The sequence below is a fragment of the Furipterus horrens genome, unplaced genomic scaffold (assembly GCF_987537825.1).
Source record: "Furipterus horrens unplaced genomic scaffold, mFurHor1.1.pri manual_scaffold_13, whole genome shotgun sequence".
Taxonomy (NCBI): domain Eukaryota; kingdom Metazoa; phylum Chordata; class Mammalia; order Chiroptera; family Furipteridae; genus Furipterus; species Furipterus horrens.
Window position 1 is genome coordinate 41,836,070 of NW_028327183.1, and position 21,077 is coordinate 41,857,146.

Below are 21,077 nucleotides of genomic sequence, written 5' to 3' on the forward strand. Positions count from 1 at the left end.
GTGTGTGGAGGCAGTGTGAGGCTTGTGGTGTGCAAAGGTGCCGAGTGTGGGTGTGTGTTGGTTCTTAGGTCTGTGGGTTGCATGGTTTTGGGTCTCCACATGAGATGGAACAAGGCCAAGTATAGTGGAGTGTGTGATGTGCGTGTCTTCGATGTAGTGTTCCGAGGGCGTGTGTTAATCTACATGGCACTTTGTGATCCTGTTCTGGTGTGATGGGGTGTGTGAGGTATGTGTATGCACATTTCCATTTCTTCGTGTTTGTGAGTCTCACTTGGGGTTGTGTGATGGGATAGTGTAGTGTGTGTGTGCCCGTGTGTGTGGTGTGTGATTATAAAACTGGGGGGTGGTGGAGTGGTGTGTGTATGTGTCCCTGCTATCTGAGCTCTGGATGATGGTTGTGTGTGTGATGCCGAATGTGGTCCTCGGGCTGTGATGTGTCTCCTGCAGTTATGTCTTATTGGGGGGCTTTGCCATGGCTCTGGGTAAGGGGGCCTCACACACAGTGAGGGGCCCTCAGGGATCCTCCCCCTCTGCAGCAACCCTCTTCATTTTGGGGTCTTCCTTCTCTCCGCTGCCCTCTCCAGCTCCCCTTCCTGAGCAGCACGCTACGCAGTATCCAGCCTCCCCCGCCCCGCCTCACTGCGGAGGGACGGGCTCTGGGCCCCCTGCCTTCTTGCGGTGGTTTACCGGGCTTTCCCCCACCCGGTGTCCACCTCCCGCAGCGCACCCCTCTTCCTCATGGCACACCCCCACACTGAGGGGAATTCCTGGGCTTTCCCTCCCTTAGCGCCCCCTCCTCGGAGGCGCCCCTCCACATTGTGAGGGTCTTCAGGTTCCTCATTGCGGGGATCTCGGGGATCCCCTCTCCCACAGCTCTCCCCCTTAGCAGACGCTGGGGGCGGGGAGGACAGCTGCAGTACTGGGGGCGGGGCCACGGGCCGTCAGTCAGGGCGGCGGCGCCCCTGATTGGCCGGCGCAGGTCCCCCCCGCAGGCACGGGCATATGAGGCGGTGGAGGCGGCGGTTGCTGCAGACCCTGTGCGGTAGGGTTGACGGCCAAACAGACGCGCGGACCGAGGCGCGGGCGCTGCAGAGGCCCCCAGCTCGAGCCCGCGCCTGAGCCCACCCTGAGGTCCCCGCCCCGGCCCCCACCGCTCCCGCCGGCCCCTGACCCCTGAAGCCGCCAAGATGGGGGTAGGTGCTCTGCCGGCCGGGCGGTGCGTGTGTGCGACATAGTGGGTCCAGTGACATTGGGTGTCTGCGGGGGGTCGGGGCTCCGGAACCCCTGCGCTCCGAGGCCAGGTCTGCGGGACCACTTGAGCCCGCCGACCCGACCCGCGGCTGTGCGCGGACTGCCTGGGTCGCGAGGGTCCGTGGCGCATGTCGGTGTGTCTTTGTGTGCCAAGTCCTCTGGGCACGGGCCGGTCCGCCGCATCTCTGCCTGCCCTGATGCTTGCCATGGTCAGTCATGTGTGTGTGCGTGTGCATGTGCGTGCGTGTGAGCTCCGGGCCCTGTCAGGCCCTGGGAGCGCCGTCTGCCTGCAGTTGTGTAGCCCGGGTTGTGCCAGACTGCCCGCAACCATGTCTGGGTGTGTCTGCTAGCTGGTGTCTGCGTCTGGGGGGCGTTGAAGCCCCTCTGCTTCCCTGGCCTAGCGGGGACCAGATGACCTCTCTTTCTCCTTCCAGGCCCCGGTGGGGGGGCTCTGCAGTTCGGTCCAGTGCGGCCTGGGGCTGCGGTTGTGTCCAGCCCCTAATCCGGGGTAGCAGACATTAGGGGCTGGGAGGAGTAAGAGAACCATGGGGGCGGGCGGGGGGGGGGGGACGACTGAGTGCCTTGCTGAGGGTGCATGTTTGCAAATGCGCGGTGGTAGCGGTGGTGGGGCATGTGCATGCCTGGCTCTGCCCTTGCCTCGGTGTCCGTGTGTCCTTGTCTGTCTGCCAGTCTCTCCACCAGATGCCGTCTCCTTTCCTGGATGACCACCTGACCCTTCCGCAGCCCTGGATTCCTCCCTGCGTGTCTGGGGCGGGGCCATGGGGGAGGAGTGGGAGAAGGAGGCGGGTGGGATGAAGAGAGAGGGTCTGGACGGCAGAGGCTAATGGAAAGGGAATGTGAGGGATATAAGAAAGATGGCGGATGAAGGCCGATAGTCCCAGAGATGGAGGTGGGGGATGGGGCTGCAGATCTGTGGACTGGGGTTGGGTGAGGGGGGTTGGGGGGAAGAAATGGGTGGGGAGAGGACTGGGAGAGAGGAAGGGAGGCTGACAGTCAGGGGTGCTTCCAGGTAAGTGAGATGAAGGGAGCGGAAACCATGGGCAGATGGAGAAAAGGACTGAGGCTAAAGGCCTTAGAGAAGGAGGTGGAGGGTGAGGAGACTTTGGGAAAGAAGTGAGGACAAGAAGAGAAGCGAGTTGCTTTAGACACGGGAAGCACAGACGGAGAGACAGAGGTAGAAAGACGGAGAGAAATGCAGAGACAGAGAAATGGTGTAAAAGAGGCAGGAGAAAGGGACAGAGAAAGACAAAGAGACACATGGGCCGAGAGACATGGAACAGCGAGAGACAGAGAGCGACGCTGAGGCTGAGGTGACGCGACCCAAGGACGACACAGCCGACTCAGACTGAATGAGGGGAAGAGGAGGCAGAGGGCCCAAGGGAGGTCAAGGGAGAGATGTTCAGAGATGATGCCCAGACACCCTAAGAGGGGGAGAGACAGCCTGGACCAGGTGCAGAGACTGTGTGAGCTGAGGGCTTCAGGGGGCAGTGGGCAGCACAGGAAATGGCAAGGAACCACAGACAGACAGCAGTGAGACAGGCGTGCCCCCACCCTCGGGGGTGCTCCAGCCCACAGGGCACCCATCCCAGCCTTCTGCCTTCACTGGGAAAGCCTCAGCTCCCCTCCAACAGATGGATGCCCATCCTCAAGGGAGTCTGGTCATGGCAAGAGCAAGCAATAGCCAAGGTGTCTCAGCCCCTCCTTCCCCAGACCCAGGAGTCCAGGCCCCCAGCCCCTCCTCCCTCAGACCTAGGAGTCTGGGACCCGAGCCTCCCCTCCTTCAGACCCAGGAATCCAGGACCCCAGCTCCTCCCCGCTCAGACCCAGGAGTCCAGGCCCCCAGCCCCCTCCTCCCTCAGACCCAAGAGTTTAGGGCCCACTTCTAGGCCTCTGAGGGACCCAAGTCAGCTCCCCGGCCTCTCTTAAGGCTTCAGAGCTGAGCAGCTGATTTTCTTCTCCATTCCTGCCAGGTTCCCGTCTCTCCTCTCCTGCCTCCCCTTCATAGCTCTACCTTGACCCCATGAGCTGATATCTCCACATCTCTCCATATCCATGGGTCTCCTTCTCTGCAGAGGCTGAGACCCCTCCTGGGACAGAGAGGGAAGAGTGTCCTTACTGTCTCCCAGGCCTCTGTGCTTCCATGTCAGACGCAGTGCTGCTGCAGGGCTGGCCCAGGGCCAAGACTCTCTCCCACCCCCTGCAACTCTCTTAGAAGCTCTGGGCTGCAGCCCCTCCCAGGAGTACCCCAGCTCACCCTCTGGTCTAGGGGCAGACAGCAGGCAGCTCAGCCCTCTGCAAGGTCACGAGGAGATTATCTCTGAACCTCGCTGAGCCTGGGATTCTGGCTTGGCCGTGGGCCCATTGGATCTGTCAGCGGCCCTCTACCAACACCCGGCCTCCCCCTTCCCCTCCTGTCACCGTCCCAGGACAATGCCTTCCCCATCTGCCCAAGCCACCAGACTGGAACTTCAGACACTCCCCCTCGCACTGAGTCCAGTCAAGCCAGGCCAAGTGCTTCTGCTCTTGCTCTTCTGCACCCCAAATCCCAGCCAGTTCCTACTCTGTCTTCCAGAGACCCAACTGCACCCATCTCCTGTTCCAATCTGTCCATGGCCCACACCAGCCCTCAGGAGAGAGGCCAGGGCCCACAGCTTTTCAATCAAGGCCCTCAGGACTAGCTGTCTCCCAAGATTCGCTCTGTCCCCTGAGACACAGCAACTGAGACATCCATGGGGCTGGGGAGGGAGGCCCAGGAAAAGAGACAGATAGAGAAGATGGAAAGCAACATAAAGGAGAGCTGGAGCTGGAGGGACAGATATACAGAGGTGCTGGGACAGGCGGACACAGGGACAGAGGGAGAACCTGAGGAGCGAGACACTGAGAGACAGACAGAGAGAGAGGCACACTGACCAGCACAGAGAGGAGACAGCTTGAGCGATGAAGACAGAGACACAGGACAGAGAGAGGTGGATACAAAGATGGAGACAGTTGCAGAGACGTAAGATACTGACACTGAGATAGACTGAGATCCCAACACACCAAGTTGGAGAGAGATAGGAACCCAGAGAGATAGACGCAGCTGGACTCAGCAGAGATAGTTCAAGAGAGAGACAGACATTGTGAGAGAGACAGAAAGAGGCAGAGAGCTGAGGGAAACAAAAATCATAGAGACAAATGCTGAGAGACTCAGAGAGAGAGAGAGAGAAACAGGCAACATTAACTGATGAGGGAGAGAGATCAGGAATAAAAATCGTCACAGAGATACAAAGATGGAGAGATAGAGAGAAGGAGACAGAGAGGCACAAACACTGACCCAGACAGATCAAGAGAGAGAAAGACAGCCCTGTCTGGGCTGGTGTGGCTCAGTGGATTGAACGCCAGCCTGAGAACCAAAGGGTTGCAGGTTTGATTCCCAGTCAGGGCACAAGCCTGGGTTGTGGGCCAGGTCCCCAGTTGGAGGCACACAAGAAGCAACTACACATTGATGTTTCTCTCCCTCTCTCTCTCCCTCCCCTCCCCTCTCTCTAAAAATAAATAAGTAAAATCTTAAAAAAAGAGAGAGACAGACAAACAGACAAACACACAGCAAGAGACACTCAGAAATTTAGACAGATTCAGGAAGGGGAAGAAAGAGACAGAAAGAAACACACAGAGATAAAAAAACACATAAGGACAGAAGGTGAGTGGCCCACAGATATGGGCACAGAAACAGAGAGAAGCAAAAGGAGACTCTCAGGGATACATAGACCCCGAGACAGTAAGATTCATAGAGCCAGAGACAGTGAGATTCGTAGAGGCAGAGACGGTGAGATTATAGAGGCAGAGATGGTGAGATTCATAGAGGCAGAAATGGTGAGATTCGTAGAGGCAGAAATGGTGAGATTCGTAGAGGCAGAGACGGTGAGATTATAGAGGCAGAGACAGTGAGATTCGTAGAGGCAGAAATGGTGAGATTATAGACCCAGAGACGGTGAGATTATAGAGGCAGAGACGGTGAGATTCGTAGAGGCAGAAATGGTGAGATTATAGAGGCAGAAGACAGTGAGATTCGTAGAGCCAGAGACAGTGAGATTATAGAGGCAGAGACGGTGAGATTCGTAGAGGCAGAGAACGTGAGATTATAAAGGCAGAGACGGTGAGGCCAGTCGGCAGAGACAAGACTCACATGTCTGAGAGACACCCAGAGCCAAAGGGAAACCCATCCAGAGACACAGACTGAGACCCCTGAGCCAGCCCTCTGCCCAGAGACACAGGACAGGGTGAGATGAGCTCGGAGGGCCGGTGTCCCCTGTCACCCCTTCTCGCCCGCAGTCTGGTGGCTCTGACAGCTATCGTGTCGCCACCTCGCAGGACAAGAAAGATGACAAGGGCTCGCCCAAGAAGAGCAAGGGCAAGGAGCGCCGGGACATGGATGACCTCAAGAAGGAGGTGGCCATGGTAAGCCCTACCCTCTGCACTTTGCAGCCTCCCAGAGTAGGCCCCGCCCCACCTCTGGGGGTCTTGACACTCACACGACTCCCCCCAAACTCCTGTTGCCCAGACAGAGCACAAGATGTCAGTGGAAGAGGTCTGCCGGAAATACAACACAGACTGCGTGCAGGTGCGGCAGACCTGGGGGAAGGGGGTGGGGCTCACCCTGGGTCTCAGGCTGGTCATAAAGTATTGGGGTGTCAGGGGCAGTTCTGTGTGAGTCCTGTGTCCTCCAGGGTCTGACCCACAGCAAAGCCCAGGAGATCCTGGCCCGGGACGGGCCTAATGCACTCACGCCACCGCCCACCACCCCGGAATGGGTCAAGTTCTGCCGCCAGCTCTTCGGGGGCTTCTCCATCCTGCTGTGGATCGGGGCCATCCTCTGCTTCTTGGCCTATGGCATCCAGGCGGGCACCGAGGACGATCCCTCTGGGGACAACGTGAGTGCCCTCCACCCTGCTCTGCACAAGAGCACTTCTCCCTGTCCCCTAAGGCTTTTCAAAACCTTCTCATCTACCTTTCATAATCATCCATGAAAGAACTCAAGAAGGTATAAGGAACACTGAGGCTCAGACAGGCCAAGTAACTTGCCCAAGAGCACACAGCAGGAATGTAAGCTGGGGCTCCATCCCAAAGTTATGTGATCTCGATGGCCTTGGGGACAGACACCACCAGGTGGTCATGGCCTGAAAGATGCAGAAAGAGAGAGTGTCCATGCCGAGACACAGGCACACCCACCTACGGATCTGTCAAAACCCATCCACCCAACACAGGAGACACATGGGGACATGGTCTAACAGACGACATGCTTATAAATACAGACCCAAACACTGATTACATATAGATTATTTCATGTACACACGTACATGTGCAGAGAGTCAAAGCAGTCACACTTGGACACAATCATGCTTCCACCTAGTTCAGACACAAAGGCACAGACAGGAAGACAGACCGATGGAAAGACAGACACAGGAACTCAAACACACACAGAGTTGCAAGCAGACAAACATGAGGATCGAGCACAGACAGAGAGCATTCTCAAAAATTAAAACCTAAACAGCAAGACAGACAGATAGGCAGAGATGCACATACAGAAACTCAAACACAAACAGTCCTGTAAATTTAAAGCCAGGCATGCAGACAGTCAGAGAGACGCACTGACCTAAACACAGACAAACACATGGACAGATAATAGCACACCCCCAGATTCTCTAACATAGGCAGAAAAACAGACAGATGGATGCACAAAATAGAATTAGACAGACCCAGATTCCCAAACACACCCATGTTCAGAAAGAGGGACTCATACATGGATAGGCAGACAGACTCACAGACAAGAGAGACTCAGACACACAGACCTTCAAATGGACACAACCCTGGGGTCAGACACATGATTACAGACCCCCGCTGACGCAAAGCTCCCTTCCAAGATTCCACAAACTAAGGGTGAGGCCAGGAGTGGCTCAGGGCAGCTGTGACCCTGCGTCTCTCCACAGCTGTACCTGGGCATCGTGCTGGCGGCTGTGGTCATCATCACCGGCTGCTTCTCCTACTACCAGGAGGCCAAGAGCTCCAAGATCATGGAGTCCTTCAAGAACATGGTTCCCCAGGTAAGGGGTGCCTGGAAAGTGGCCAGGTGGGGTGTGGGCAGGTGGGTTGGGCCATGCCCAGTGACCCCAGGCAGAGAGACTCCAGCAGGTGACTCTTTTCCATCCCACCCCAGCAAGCCCTGGTGATCCGAGAAGGTGAGAAGATGCAGGTGAACGCTGAGGAGGTGGTGGTCGGGGACCTGGTAGAGATTAAGGGCGGAGACCGAGTCCCAGCAGACCTGCGTATCATCTCAGCCCATGGCTGCAAGGTGGGCCTGGGGCCCAGCTCTGTCCTCCCTGTAGTGACCAGGAGTCCAGGCCCCCAGCCCCTCCTCCCTCAGACCCAGGAGTCCAGGCTCCCAGCCCCTCCTCCCTCAGACCAGGAGTCCAGGCTCTTGTCCCGCGCCACCCCTCAGACCCATATAGGTACCTTAGACCTTAGCAGGAAAACCTGTCCCCTCCTCATCTACAGGAGCCCAACCTCTGGCCTCTCAAACACCACTCACCCATCAGGCACCCAGGCTTCTAGCTGTGACCTCAGGAGACACAGGCTTCAGCCCCAGTCTCCTCTGGACAAATGGCCCTTGATACCAAGCCCCAGGTTAAGCCCTCCCTCTGCTGCTCCCCCCCTCAGGTGGACAACTCCTCCCTGACTGGTGAATCAGAACCCCAGACCCGCTCTCCCGACTGCACACACGACAACCCCTTGGAGACTCGGAACATCACCTTCTTTTCCACCAACTGCGTGGAGGGTGAGGTGGGGTGCGGTGGGGGCACTAGGTTGGGGCTGAGCTGATCCACACAGAGTGACATGCCTCAGGGGCTGGGTCCCTCTTAATTTCCCTGAGCTTTCCCCCCACCTTAGCCTCATCCCCTCTGGCCCCACAGGCACGGCTCGGGGCGTGGTGGTGGCCACAGGGGACCGCACAGTCATGGGCCGCATCGCCACCCTGGCTTCAGGGCTGGAAGTGGGCAAGACGCCCATCGCCATCGAGATTGAGCACTTCATCCAGCTCATCACTGGTGTAGCCGTCTTCCTGGGTGTCTCCTTCTTCATCCTCTCCCTCATTCTCGGTTATACCTGGCTCGAGGCGGTCATCTTCCTCATCGGCATCATTGTGGCCAATGTCCCAGAGGGCCTGCTGGCCACTGTCACTGTAAGGCCGGGACTCTCACAGTGGGTCTCAGGGAGGAAGGGTTGGAGACCCAGACCCATGAGTCCCGGGAGAGAGGGGGCTGGGGTTCAGACACCCGGTCTGAGGGAGGTGCTGGGGTGTGGATGGACTCCTGAGTCTGAGGGAGGAGGGAGCTTAGGCTTGGCTTGCAATGTTCCTTTTATTTTATTTTTTAAAGATTTTATTTATTTATTTTTAGAGAGAAAGGAAGGGAGGGAGAAAGAGAGGGAGAGAAACATCAATGTGTGGTTGCCTCTCACATGCCCCCACCTGGGGACCTGGCCCACAACCCAGGCACGTGCCCTGACCAGGAACTGAACCAGCAACCCTTTGGTTCCCAGGCTGACACTCAGTCCACTGAAGCACACCAGCCATGTTCTTGATAAGGGCAACTTGGATATTGGGGGCTGAGTCTCCTAGATCTTAAAGGAGGAGAGTCCTGGGACTCAGAGATCCTCATTAACAAGACAAACAAAAATCTTGAGAAACCCTACAAGGCATAAAGGGCTAACAATCCTATCACTTCTCAAAGTTAACTTACAAATTTAAGGAGTACACCATAGGGGTAGAAAATCTAAAGAATACCTTAAAGTAGTTTAAGAACAAAATAACGTTCCCCTTTTCACTATCCAACCATCAGCCCCATTGCCGAAGTCTGCTCTCTACATTCCTCTCGGCAGGTGTGGGCATATTGCAGCATGTTAGTAGGAGTTTTTGGGTACATGGAAGGGACTGTCTTAGGAATACTGGTCTGCCCTTTGATTCTTAATATATCAGCAGGCAAAGTTTTCCATTTTAGCATGCTCAGGGCTATTCTAGGTCAAGGGCTTTTCATTGGAATATAATATACACACAAAGCCTTGCACATATGAATGTACAGCCTGAGAGTCTGGGCAAACAAAACACACCCATGTCAGCTGTCCCAGGCTCAAGTTCCCCAGAAGCGCCCCCAAGACCTCATCCAGCCTCCGACCCAACCCCAGGGTGAGGATCTGCTGAAGCATAATTTTTCCGCTTCATATAAATTGGAATAACTCAGTGTGAACGCTTGTTTCTGGCTCTTTTTTGCTGAACATCATGTTTTTGAACTTCATCCAGGCGGTTGTCTGCAGCAGAAGCTTGCTCGTTTTTATTGCTGTTTAGTATTCCATCTTTATTCCATGATTATTTATCCCTTCTGCTTTTAGTGGATGTTAGGGCTGTTTTCATTTTGAAACTATTATAAATGCTGCTGCTACAAACATTCCAGCACATGTCTCTTGAGACACATTTTTCTGTTGTTTTGTGCCTTGGGTAGAATTGCTGGGTGACACCACTCTCTCCTGCAAGCCACTCGGAATTCTCCCTGGGCTGGGCAGTTGGGTTGTTGGCACTCAGATTGCTGGTACAGTCCTGCCGTCTGGCTCTACCTATAATCTGTCTGTTCTTTTGTGCCCACAGGTGTGTCTGACACTGACTGCCAAGCGCATGGCACGGAAGAACTGCCTTGTGAAAAACCTGGAGGCTGTAGAGACCCTGGGCTCCACGTCCACCATCTGCTCAGACAAGACAGGGACCCTCACTCAGAACCGCATGACTGTTGCCCACATGTGGTTCGACAATCAGATCCATGAGGCCGACACCACTGAGGACCAGTCAGGTGAGGGTGGGGCCCAGGTGGGGGTCGAGGGGGCCTGGCCCCAAGATGTCCCCAGCTATGACATATGCCTCCTTCAGGGACCTCGTTTGACAAGAGCTCGCACACCTGGGTGGCCCTATCCCATATTGCCGGACTCTGCAATCGGGCCGTCTTCAAGGGTGGCCAGGACAACATCCCTGTGCTTAAGGTGGGTCCGGCGCCACCCGGCCTTGGCCTGCCCGTGCCCACCCTTGCTGCTCTGCCCTGACAGCCCTCTCTCCCCAGAGGGATGTGGCCGGTGATGCCTCTGAGTCGGCCCTGCTGAAGTGCATTGAGTTGTCCTCTGGCTCCGTGAAGCTGATGCGGGAACGTAACAAGAAAGTGGCCGAGATCCCCTTTAACTCCACCAATAAATACCAGGTATTTGGGGCTCTCTGTGAGAGTTGACCTGGACCCCACTTTCTCTATGATGCCTTAGCAGTCAGTTTCACCCCACTGCCCACCTGCTTTCAGCAGGTTACTAATATTTGCAGAGCCTCGGGTTCCCCATCTGTAAAATGGGAATGACAGTATCCACCTGGCAGGGAGAGGAACAGACCTGAACTCTCTGCTGGAGCAGGAAGCAAAGGAGTCAAGATCGTCCTGCAGCAGAGAGTGGGAAGCAGCCAGAGATCTCTTTCTTTCATTCAACAAATATGTTTTTAGCATCCACCTTGTGTTAGGCAAGTGGTTTAGGTGCTGGGGATACATACAGCAGTGAGTGAAGTCCCTCTCATGGAACTTACACTCTAGTGCTAGAAAATAAGCAAGGACAAAGGCACAAGGAAATACATATGTCTCCTGGTCATCATGCTGAGGGAGAGAGCTGCGGGAAGTATTCCAGGCAGCGACCACAGTATGCGCAAAGGCCCTGGGGCAGGAGTGTGTTGACATGTTTCAACAAGATCCAGCAACCAGTGTGGCAAAGCAGTGAGCCAGGGAGGGTGGTGGGAGCTGAGGGCAGGTTCTGTCATGCCTTATGGGTTGTGGAGAGGACTTGGGTGTGACTTTGAGGGGGGTGGGAGTCATGGGAGAGTTCTGAGCAGAGGAGAAATAGGACCTGACTCACATTTTAAAACACTTTTATTGAGATATAATTCACCCACATAAAGTGCATAATTCAATAGTTTTAGTATATTCACAGGTGTGTGCAGTCATCAACACAGTCTATTTTAGCACATTTTTATCATCTCAGAAAGAAACCCCATATTCCTTAGCTATTGCCCCAACCTCTCCCATGTGCCCAAGCCCTAGGCAACCCCTAATCTACTTCCTGTCTCTATGGATTTGCCTGTTTTGGACTTTTCACATCAATGGAACCCTACGATATATGACCTTTTGTATCTGGCTTCTTTCACTCAGCATAATGTTTTCAAGGTTTGTCCCCGTTGTAGCATGGATCAGTGTTTCACTCCTTTTCATGAGTGAATGACCTTCCATTGTATGGCTAGAACACAATTTGTTTGGTCCTATTGGCTACTGTGAATAACGCTGGGGTGAACATCATGTTACAAGTTTTTATGTGGACATAGTTTGCATGTCTCTTGGGTGTGTACCCAGGGCTGGTCAGGTCACCTGGTAGCTCTACATTTAGCTTTTAGGAAGAGGCCAGACTGTTTTCCAAAGTGGCTGCACCATTTTCCACTAACTCACATTGCTTAAAGGATCCTCTTGGCTGCTGTGGGGAGGAAAAGTATGGAGCGGGGAGGGCCAAAACAGGGGTTCAGTGTGGAGGCTGCTGCGATGTTCCACATGAGAGGTGGTGGTGGCCAGGAAGCGGCCCTGGAGGTGGGAGTGAGAAGAGGTCAGAATCTGGGTGTGTTTCAGAGGGGAGCCGACCAGATTTGGCGATGTGTCAGAGGTGGGATAAGGAGTGGGGGGAGGCAAAGGGCAGGGAGAGAGGGACATGTCCTATGGATGGACAGTCGTTATTTCTGTGAGAAACACAGAGGGTCAGCAGTATCTGTGAGACAGAGAGACAGAAATGGGCAGAGGTGAACAGGTCCCTGCGAAGCTCAAGCACACCCACCCTCTGCTCTACCCACAGCTCTCCATCCATGAGACTGAGGACCCCAATGACAACCGGTACCTGCTGGTGATGAAGGGCGCCCCTGAGCGCATCCTGGACCGCTGCTCCACCATCCTGCTGCAGGGCAAGGAGCAGCCTCTGGACGAGGAGATGAAGGAAGCCTTCCAGAATGCCTACCTTGAGCTTGGCGGCCTGGGCGAGCGTGTGCTGGGTGCGCACCATGTGTTCGGCTGAGTTGGGGCAGGGGCTCAGTCATCTCTGGGGACCCCTTGGGGTTAATGAGGGGCATGATGCTGCCGAGCAGGGCCTCCCGGCATGTACTGTGAATGAGTGAATGAGTGAATGAATGAATGAATGAATGAACGAATGGGAAAGGATGGCGTCTGTAGGAAGTGGATGTTGGCTGGCTGCTGGGCGAGGGACTGACAGCCAGAAGCTGTGGGGCAGGCAGCACGGAGGCCCGAGGCTGGAGCCCTCACGCCCCGCACCGCCTCTGCCACAGGGTTCTGCCATTACTACCTGCCCGAGGAGCAGTTCCCCAAGGGCTTTGCCTTCGACTGCGACGACGTGAACTTCACCACAGACAACCTCTGCTTTGTGGGCCTCATGTCCATGATTGACCCACCCCGGGCGGCCGTCCCTGATGCAGTGGGCAAGTGCCGGAGCGCAGGCATCAAGGTGTGGCCCGGGGCGGCTGTGGGGGGCAGGGCCAGCACCCCGGGGGCCAGTGCGGAGGCTGGACCATCCCCAAACAATGCCCGCAGGTCATCATGGTCACAGGTGATCACCCCATCACAGCAAAGGCCATTGCCAAGGGTGTGGGCATCATCTCCGAGGGCAACGAGACTGTGGAGGACATCGCTGCCCGGCTCAACATTCCAGTTAGCCAGGTCAACCCCCGGTGAGCACCGCGCACTGGCTCCGCCTTCTCCCCCAGAGGGTGACAGGGCCCTTCCCTTATGGGCCTCTGTTGACTCAGTGCCTGTGCCGTTCCTCCGCCAGGCTGGGGTGGTTCCACATCCCAGCTTTGCCACTCCTGGGCTGTGTGAACTCGAACAAGTCATTCAGTCTCCCTGAGCCTCAGCTTCAGAGCCTGGTCCTCTGCCTCTCTGGTCTGTGGGTCTGGCCTGCCTGGCTGGCTGTCCATCCGTTGCTGCACCCCTCCCCATGCGTCCTGACCACTCCCTGCTCTACCCAGGGACGCCAAGGCCTGCGTGATCCACGGCACCGACCTCAAGGACTTCACCTCCGAGCAGATTGACGAGATCCTGCAGAACCACACTGAGATCGTCTTCGCCCGCACGTCCCCCCAGCAGAAGCTCATCATTGTGGAGGGCTGTCAGAGACAGGTGGGCTGGGGCCGGCTCCCTCACGGGAGGCGGCTGGGGCCAGGCCGTGGGGCCTCCTCCTCACCTTCCCTCCCTGCAGGGAGCCATCGTAGCTGTGACCGGGGATGGCGTGAATGACTCCCCCGCTCTGAAGAAGGCCGACATCGGGGTGGCCATGGGCATTGCCGGCTCTGACGTCTCCAAGCAGGCAGCGGACATGATTCTGCTGGATGACAACTTTGCCTCCATCGTCACGGGTGTGGAGGAGGGTGAGTGGCCAGGTGGCCCTGGAGACCGGGGTCCCCGCACGAGGCCAGAGGAGGGAAAGGGGAAGAGGCCAGTACTGCAGCGGGCTGCACGGCGGGGAGACGCCGAAACCCCGCCGGGCCCTGTGGGTCCTGAGCGTCTCCTTTGCAGGCTCCCTCCCCCCGGGGTTGGGGGCGTCCTGGGCGCAGGACCAAGCTGATGCACTTCTGAGTCCCAGCGCTGCCTAGCCAGTTTGGTGGGTAGATCCACAAGCATCTTTAAAACACTTGTAAGTGCAACCACGGGAACAGAGTCCCTCAGGGGGCTCCTCACCCAACCTGGGGTCAGGGTCAAGGAAGCTTCCCAGAGCAGACAGGGACTGCTGCCGAGTCCCAAAGACCATTGGTGTTTTCACGTAGGTAGTGCCAGGGAGGGGAGCTGCAGGCAGAGGTGGCTGAGTGTGCAAAGGCAAGGCTGAGGCAGGAGCTGTGCGCAAGGCAGGGATGCCGGGAACCCAGGCCGCACCGCACCAGCCAGGCCTCCGCCTCCTAACGGGCCTTGATACGGCCACAGATGGGGCTTGTTCACACTTAATTTTATTCTGATCATCAAAGTAATTCATGATAATTATAAAAAGTGTAGAAAAACATGAAGAAGAAACTTGGAATCACCCATAACCTCATCATCCAGAAATAATCACTGTTCGTGCAGTGGCGCATTTCCTTCCAGCTTCTCTCTCTCCCGTTTGAAATGTCCCCAGTGTAAAAAATAGTGTGTAAGAGAGAATTCAAACAGGAAAGCTGAGCCTAAAGTGACAACTTAAATGCCCTCTTCCTTGTCTCCCACCTCCCAGAGGACACCATGGCTAACCACTACCCTCCAGACTTCTATGTGTATGCAATGCACACACTCACGATACATGCGTTCACGCCTTTCAGACATTCACTGGGACCCTGCCTTGCGCATCACTCGGTGCTGGAGATGCAGCTGTGAGCAGCGCAGACAGTCCTCCAGGAGCTGGGAGAGGTGGCCTTAAGCTCACAAACAAATAAAGACCTAACTACAGATTGTGACAGGTGCTGAGAAAGCAAGCAAGGGGCTATCACAGAGAGTAACGGGGGTTCTACTTAGAGAGGGTGGACCAGGAAGGCCTCTCAGGATGACAAAAACAAAGCTGAACTTCCAGGAGGGGAAACCCCAGGTACACCCCAAAGCTGAACGAGCAGCACAGTGAACCCCAGCGTCACCACTGTCACTTGGCACTGACAGTCAGCAGCTCATGCCGACCTTGCTTCAACGCCCTCACCACCACTACCTATGCTGGATCGTGTTTAAGAGCATTTAAGCCACCACTTCACCCATAACTATTTTAGGAGGAGATATCACTAGCTTGTGGGGAGCAGCACACGCGTTAGAGGGAAGGCAACAGCAGTGTGAGCTCCCAAGCCTCCCATTTTTACACAAAGGTGATTGAACCATCCACACCTGCGTGCAGCCGGCTTTCCGTTCCTTCTTCATGACATCATCTTCTTGCTCGTGTCTCTCAGCACATGAGGGAAGGTGGAGGGAGAGGCTGGCTGGGGTCGTCTTTAGTTTTCTGTGCTTCGTGCACACTGCACTGACTGCATTTTTATTGGGTTGTGACGCCCGCGCAGCTTGATGACTGACACGTGCACATCCATGTGGCCACCAGAGCCTGACTGAGAGAGCGTTTCTAGCCCCCCGTTAGGGCTTCATCAGGTCCCCTCGTCTGTGTCCCCTGCCCCCCAGAAATAAGCACTGTGTCGACTTCTGGCACCACAGAGCACTTCCAATTCTCATTTAAATGGAATCGCGCCATATGAATGCATTTGTGTCTGGCTTTTTTCACTCCGTGTAACATCTGTGGGATTCGTCCATGGAGCTGGGTGTGGCAGCTGGCTCCTTTTCCTTGCTGGGTGGCATTCTGTTGTATGAATGGACCCGTTTATTTATCCACCCCCTGATGTGGATGCTGGGGTCGCTTTGGTGTTTGTTATTGTGACTCACAATGTGGTGAGCGTTCATACTTGCATTTTTGTGGACATAAGCCACTGATTTCTCTTGGGTATAAAACTAGGAGCGGGATTACTTGGTCCACAGAGAAGGGGATGTTTAACTATAACAGAAACCGCCAAACAGTCTTCCAAAGAGGGTATATTTCAAAGGACGGTTGAACAGGGCCACATGGTTGCACGTGTGTGTGGACAGGCAGGCAGGTGAGGGGATGGATTTGCAAGGATGCATGAACTAGGCAGGGAAAGGGCAGAGGGCATAGGGTGTCATGGTTTGGTCCCAAGGTCTGAACCCACCCCTGCCACAGGTCGCCTGATCTTTGACAACCTGAAGAAGTCCATCGCCTATACCCTGACCAGCAACATCCCTGAGATCACACCCTTCCTGCTGTTCATCATGGCCAATATCCCTTTGCCTCTGGGTACCATCACCATCCTCTGCATCGACCTGGGCACTGACATGGTGAGCCTCCAGCTGTGCCCAGGGCACTGGGGGGGCAGGGTCCCTCCCCCTGGCTCACTGGGCCTCTCCTGCCCAGGTCCCTGCCATCTCATTGGCCTATGAGGCTGCTGAGAGTGACATCATGAAGAGACAGCCCAGGAACCCACGCACTGACAAGCTGGTGAACGAGAGGCTCATCAGCATGGCCTACGGGCAGATCGGTGAGGACCAGGGACCCTGCCTCCACTACGGCTGATGGGCCTAGAGCAGGGCCTGGCCCACTGCAGGCTCTCAGACACCTTCTGCTGAGTGGGTGGAGTACAAGCAGGACTTGGTGCTGGAGGTCTGGAAGGAGGGGCCTACAGATGGGTGGCGGTCACCACCACGGTGGGGCCGGCATAGGTGAAGGACAGGCCTAGAGGGGGTGCACCTGGGGAGCACACAGGACAGTGAGTGGCGGCAGATCAGGGCTGGCTCCAGCCTGGACACCCCAGAGCTCTCTGAGGGCAGGAGTGAACCCCCTTTTCGTTTCTCTCTGCCTCCTCCTCAACCTGCTGCTGGAGGTGATATGTGCAGAGCCTTAAAAGTACTGAGCTCCCCGTCACTGGGAGGGTCCCACCCAGTAAGCAGAGGCTTCATGGTGGTCATCAGAAGCCTGGGGAGGTCCTTTCTGAATACAGGGGCTCTTTAGGCTCAAGCCGAGGGTCCTCAGGGATCTCCTGATGTTCGGGTGGCCTGGGTCAGGTGGGAGGGAGTCACCATATCCATCTGGGGAGAGCCCTCTCCCTGAGGCTTCTGTCCCAGGCGACACATCTGAGCGCTCGCCACCAGATTGCCTTCCAAGAGCCCTGCCCCAGATGATGTTTAGGCAAGAGGACTTTGGTGGCTCAGCCTCCTCCTGCTGGGGGTCTCAAGGGGCCCCAGAAGTGCAGTGGGCTGGCTGGCAGCCCCAACGTAAGCCTCTCCTCATCTCCCTCTTCTCCTCCCCCCAGGAATGATCCAGGCTCTCGGTGGCTTCTTCTCCTACTTTGTGATCCTGGCAGAAAATGGTTTCTTGCCTGGCAACTTGGTGGGCATCCGGTTGAACTGGGATGATCGCACCGTCAATGACCTTGAGGACAGTTACGGGCAGCAGTGGGTGAGTGGGCCCAGGGCCCACAGCTGGGAAGGGGCTCCCAGTCAGCGCCCACCAGGCAAGCTGTCCTGCTTCCTACGATGGCCCTTCTGCCCTGGGGTCTATGTCAAGACCCTTGCTGGGCACACAGGGCCTCCTGGTGCTCTAGGCCCCATCCTGTCCTGGGCCTGGTATCCCCTGGCCACGTGCTCTGTCCCACTGGGTGAGCAACCGTCACTACTTTCTTGTCTACCTCCATCTGTCCCTTCAAAGTTCACTGATGTTTGTCCCCTCAGGAGGCCCACGGGGTCCTTGAGCCCCCCTCCACTCCCCTCCATGCCAGGGACAGTCCCTGGTCCCTGACTGACGACAGAGGTCACCCCTAACCTTTCCTTCCTAGTACATCCCTGACTCTTCCCATGGTGCTGTGAGCCTAAGAAGGGAGACATTTCTGAGGTCCTGGGGGACCCCATCGGGACAGAGTGCCTGCTTTGCCCGGGGTGCAGACAAGGAGCCTGGGGCTGGGCTAACACTGATAGTCCTCCTACACACTGGTCATGGCTCTTGCAGACCTACGAGCAGAGGAAAGTGGTGGAGTTCACATGCCACACGGCCTTCTTTGTGAGCATTGTGGTCGTCCAGTGGGCCGACCTGATCATCTGCAAGACCCGCAGGAACTCGGTCTTCCAACAGGGCATGAAGTAAGGGCCGCGTGGGGCTGGCATGTCTGCTCTCCCCTCAGGCTGTTTCCATCTTTGCCTCTGAGTTGATTTTATCTCCAGGGACCTGTCTGCCTTGGATTCTCCCTCTTCCCCCTGCCCCCCACCTCTTGTGTGTGTGCATTTGTGTGTGTGTCATTGGGCCCACATCCCTGCCTGCCTGTGTGTCTGTCTTCATCTCTGTCTTTCTGCCCTTATCTTTCATTGTCCCCATATCCCTGATCTGTCTGCCTCTCTGTCTCTCTGCCTCTGCACGTGTCTCCATGTCTGTCTCCCGTCTGCCTTTGGGTGTGCTTCTCTGTGTGTGGGTGGGTTAGGGCTGCCTGGGTCCAGCCCTGCCTGTGCCTCCAGGAACAAGATCCTGATCTTCGGGTTGTTTGAGGAGACCGCCCTCGCTGCCTTCCTGTCCTACTGCCCTGGCATGGATGTGGCCCTTCGCATGTACCCTCTCAAGTGAGTGCCCCTCACCACCCCCCGGGGACTCCCCCACTGGCTTCAGGACCTACGAGGAGCCTCTACAATGGGACGTCCCCACAGGCCCCGCCTCTCCCAGTGTCTCTGGGAACCCCCTTGCCTGTGTCTCCGACTACAGACCCTGTTCTGAGGTCACGGGGCCTGCCCCCACCCCTGTGGGTGCTTCCCAGCCAAGGCCGTGGCACCCTGCGCTTGTGGGCAGGAGGGATCAAGGGAGCAGCCCCCTCAGCGCGGCCCCTCCTGTCCTCTGAACTCTGCCTGCTGTCCCCACGTGGGCCCCACACTTACGTCTCCTCTTGCCCCACCTCTGCAGGCCCAGTTGGTGGTTCTGTGCCTTCCCCTACAGCTTCCTCATCTTCGTCTATGACGAAATCCGCAAGCTCATCCTGCGCAGGAACCCCGGGGGTGAGGGGCTGACGGGGCAGAGGGACAGGGCAGGGAGACGGCGGGGTGGGGTGGGGGCGGGGGACCGGCGGGCAGGGCTGGGGGTGGGGCGGCGAAGCGCCGTGGTGACTTGTCCGATGCCACCCGCGCTGTCTCCCCACCTCCCTCCTGTGTCGTCTCTCCCTTCCCTGTCCGCCTCTTCTCTCCCTCTCTGGGCCTCCTGTCTTTCCGTGTCTCTGCCCTTTTGGCTTCTTTCTGTCCTTCTCTTTCTCCTGCTCCTTCTGCTCCTCTCCATGCCTGTCTCTGTGTCTGTTTCTTTCCTTTGCAGGTTGGGTGGAGAAGGAAACCTACTACTGACCTCAACCCCACCACCTCACCCGTCTCCTCCCTGCCCCCCAAGGCCCAGGACAGCTCCCACCAGCTGCCCCTACCTATTTTGTATTCTGGGGGGAGGGGCCCACCTTGGCCCCACCCCCCGAGTATGTCCCGCCCCTCCCTCTCTTCCCGCCTCTGGCCAGCTTCTCTCCCCGCCCCGCCCCTCGCCTCTCTTTTCCGTGTCCCTGTCCCTGTCCCTCTCCTCACCCCCACCTCCCAGCCCCCTCCCTGGGCTCTTTTTTACTCCCCCTCAGCGTCCCCGGACCCTGGCTGATGCCATCTCTGATTCTGGACAATTATCAAATACACCAGTGGGGAGAGAGAAGCGGTGTGTGTTGTGCTTGCTTTCTGGACCGGAGGTTGGGCGCGGCCGTCCCCTCTGCCGGCGCACTGGCTGGGGGTCCACGCAGTGCCGGGACGATAGGCTGGCTCCGGCTTGGGAGCCACGGAATCGCAGGGCCATCAAGTCATGGAGTTCTAGACCAAATTAAAGTTAGAGGGAGGGCAGCTTGAATTCCTCAGGAGATAGGATTATGGGATCAGAGTAAGGGAGAGGAAGTATTGGAGTAGGACCCCGAGGAGGTAATGATGGTGACAACTAGGATGATGATGGTCGTGACTCATTGAGCATCCACTCTGTGCTCTGTCCTTTTCTAAGCATTCTCTGTGTCTAAACTCATTTAATCCTCACAGGTATGAGGCACAGAGAGGGGAAGTGACTTGCTCAAGGTCACAGAGCTGAGAAGTAACTGATCTGGGATTTGTACAGGATACCCAAGCTCTAAGACACTGTGTTATTTTCTCTCTTCTCATTGAGATGAACTTTCATACAGTGAAGTGCACAAATCTTTTATTTTAAGATTTTATTTATTTTTAGAAAGAGGGGAAGGAAGGGAGAAAGGGGAAAAACATTAATGTGTGGTTGCCTCTCGCACTCCCCCAACTGGGGACCTGGCCCACAACTCAGGCAGTGCCCTGACTGGGAATCAAACCGGCAACCCTTTGGTTCGCAGGCTGGCACTTAATCCACTGAGCCACACCAGCCAGAGCAGAAGTGCACAAATCTTAAAGGCACAGCCCCCAAATTTAAAATTTTACATCCACACAAATCAATTCCATCCACCCAGAAAGTTCTCTCGTGCCACTTTTCAGTCAGCCCCCCTCCAGAGGCAGCCATTGATCTGATGTCTGTCACTGTCCTTTAGTTGTGCCTGTTCTTACACTTAGTATAAATGAAATGTTATAGCATGTCATCTCGTGTGTCTGACTTCTTGTTCTCAGCATCACATGTGAGTCACCCATGTTGTCATATGTATTGGTAGCCCACTTTTTCATTGCCGTATAGTATTCCACTGTGTGACTATAACATAATTTGTCCATTTATTCTCCTGTTGATGGACGCTAGGGTTGTTTCCACTTTGGGGGCTATTACAATTGGTGCTACTAGGAATAGGAACATGCTAGGAATGACACATTCAGTACATGCCTAGTAGTGGGACTGCTGGTCATGGGATGGACTGTGTTTAGTTTTCATTAAAACAACCAGATCTTTTCCAAAGCTCTTGTGTTATTCTGCATTCCCACAGTGCATGAAAGATCCAGTTGTTCCACATCCTTGTCAACATTTGATATAGTCAGTCTTTTGAACTTTAACCATTCTGGTTGGGCAGCTATACCACTTCCCTTGAGGCAGCCTTCCTAACACAGACCAGAGATATAACTCAGGAAGGCTGGAGCCAGCGTGCTAAGGGCTCACAAGTGTGGTTGAGT

The 21,077-nt window shown here is 55.9% G+C and overlaps 1 protein-coding gene across 1 annotated transcript; it reads left to right on the top strand.

Moving 5' to 3' along the window:
• Positions 1 to 1,115: 1,115 nt before the first annotated feature.
• On the top strand, positions 1,116 to 19,632 carry ATP1A3 (ATPase Na+/K+ transporting subunit alpha 3). Its single transcript, XM_090260776.1, has 23 exons — positions 1,116 to 1,193; positions 5,623 to 5,709; positions 5,813 to 5,872; positions 5,979 to 6,182; positions 7,239 to 7,352; positions 7,466 to 7,600; positions 7,966 to 8,083; positions 8,220 to 8,488; positions 9,947 to 10,145; positions 10,223 to 10,332; positions 10,410 to 10,544; positions 12,211 to 12,403; positions 12,695 to 12,870; positions 12,957 to 13,093; positions 13,391 to 13,541; positions 13,621 to 13,789; positions 16,108 to 16,262; positions 16,339 to 16,462; positions 17,234 to 17,379; positions 17,926 to 18,056; positions 18,426 to 18,527; positions 18,862 to 18,953; positions 19,261 to 19,632. The coding sequence occupies exons 1-23, from the start codon at positions 1,188 to 1,190 to the stop codon at positions 19,287 to 19,289; spliced, it is 3,042 nt and encodes a 1,013-aa protein (XP_090116902.1). The 5' UTR covers positions 1,116 to 1,187; the 3' UTR covers positions 19,290 to 19,632.
• Positions 19,633 to 21,077: the final 1,445 nt, after the last annotated feature.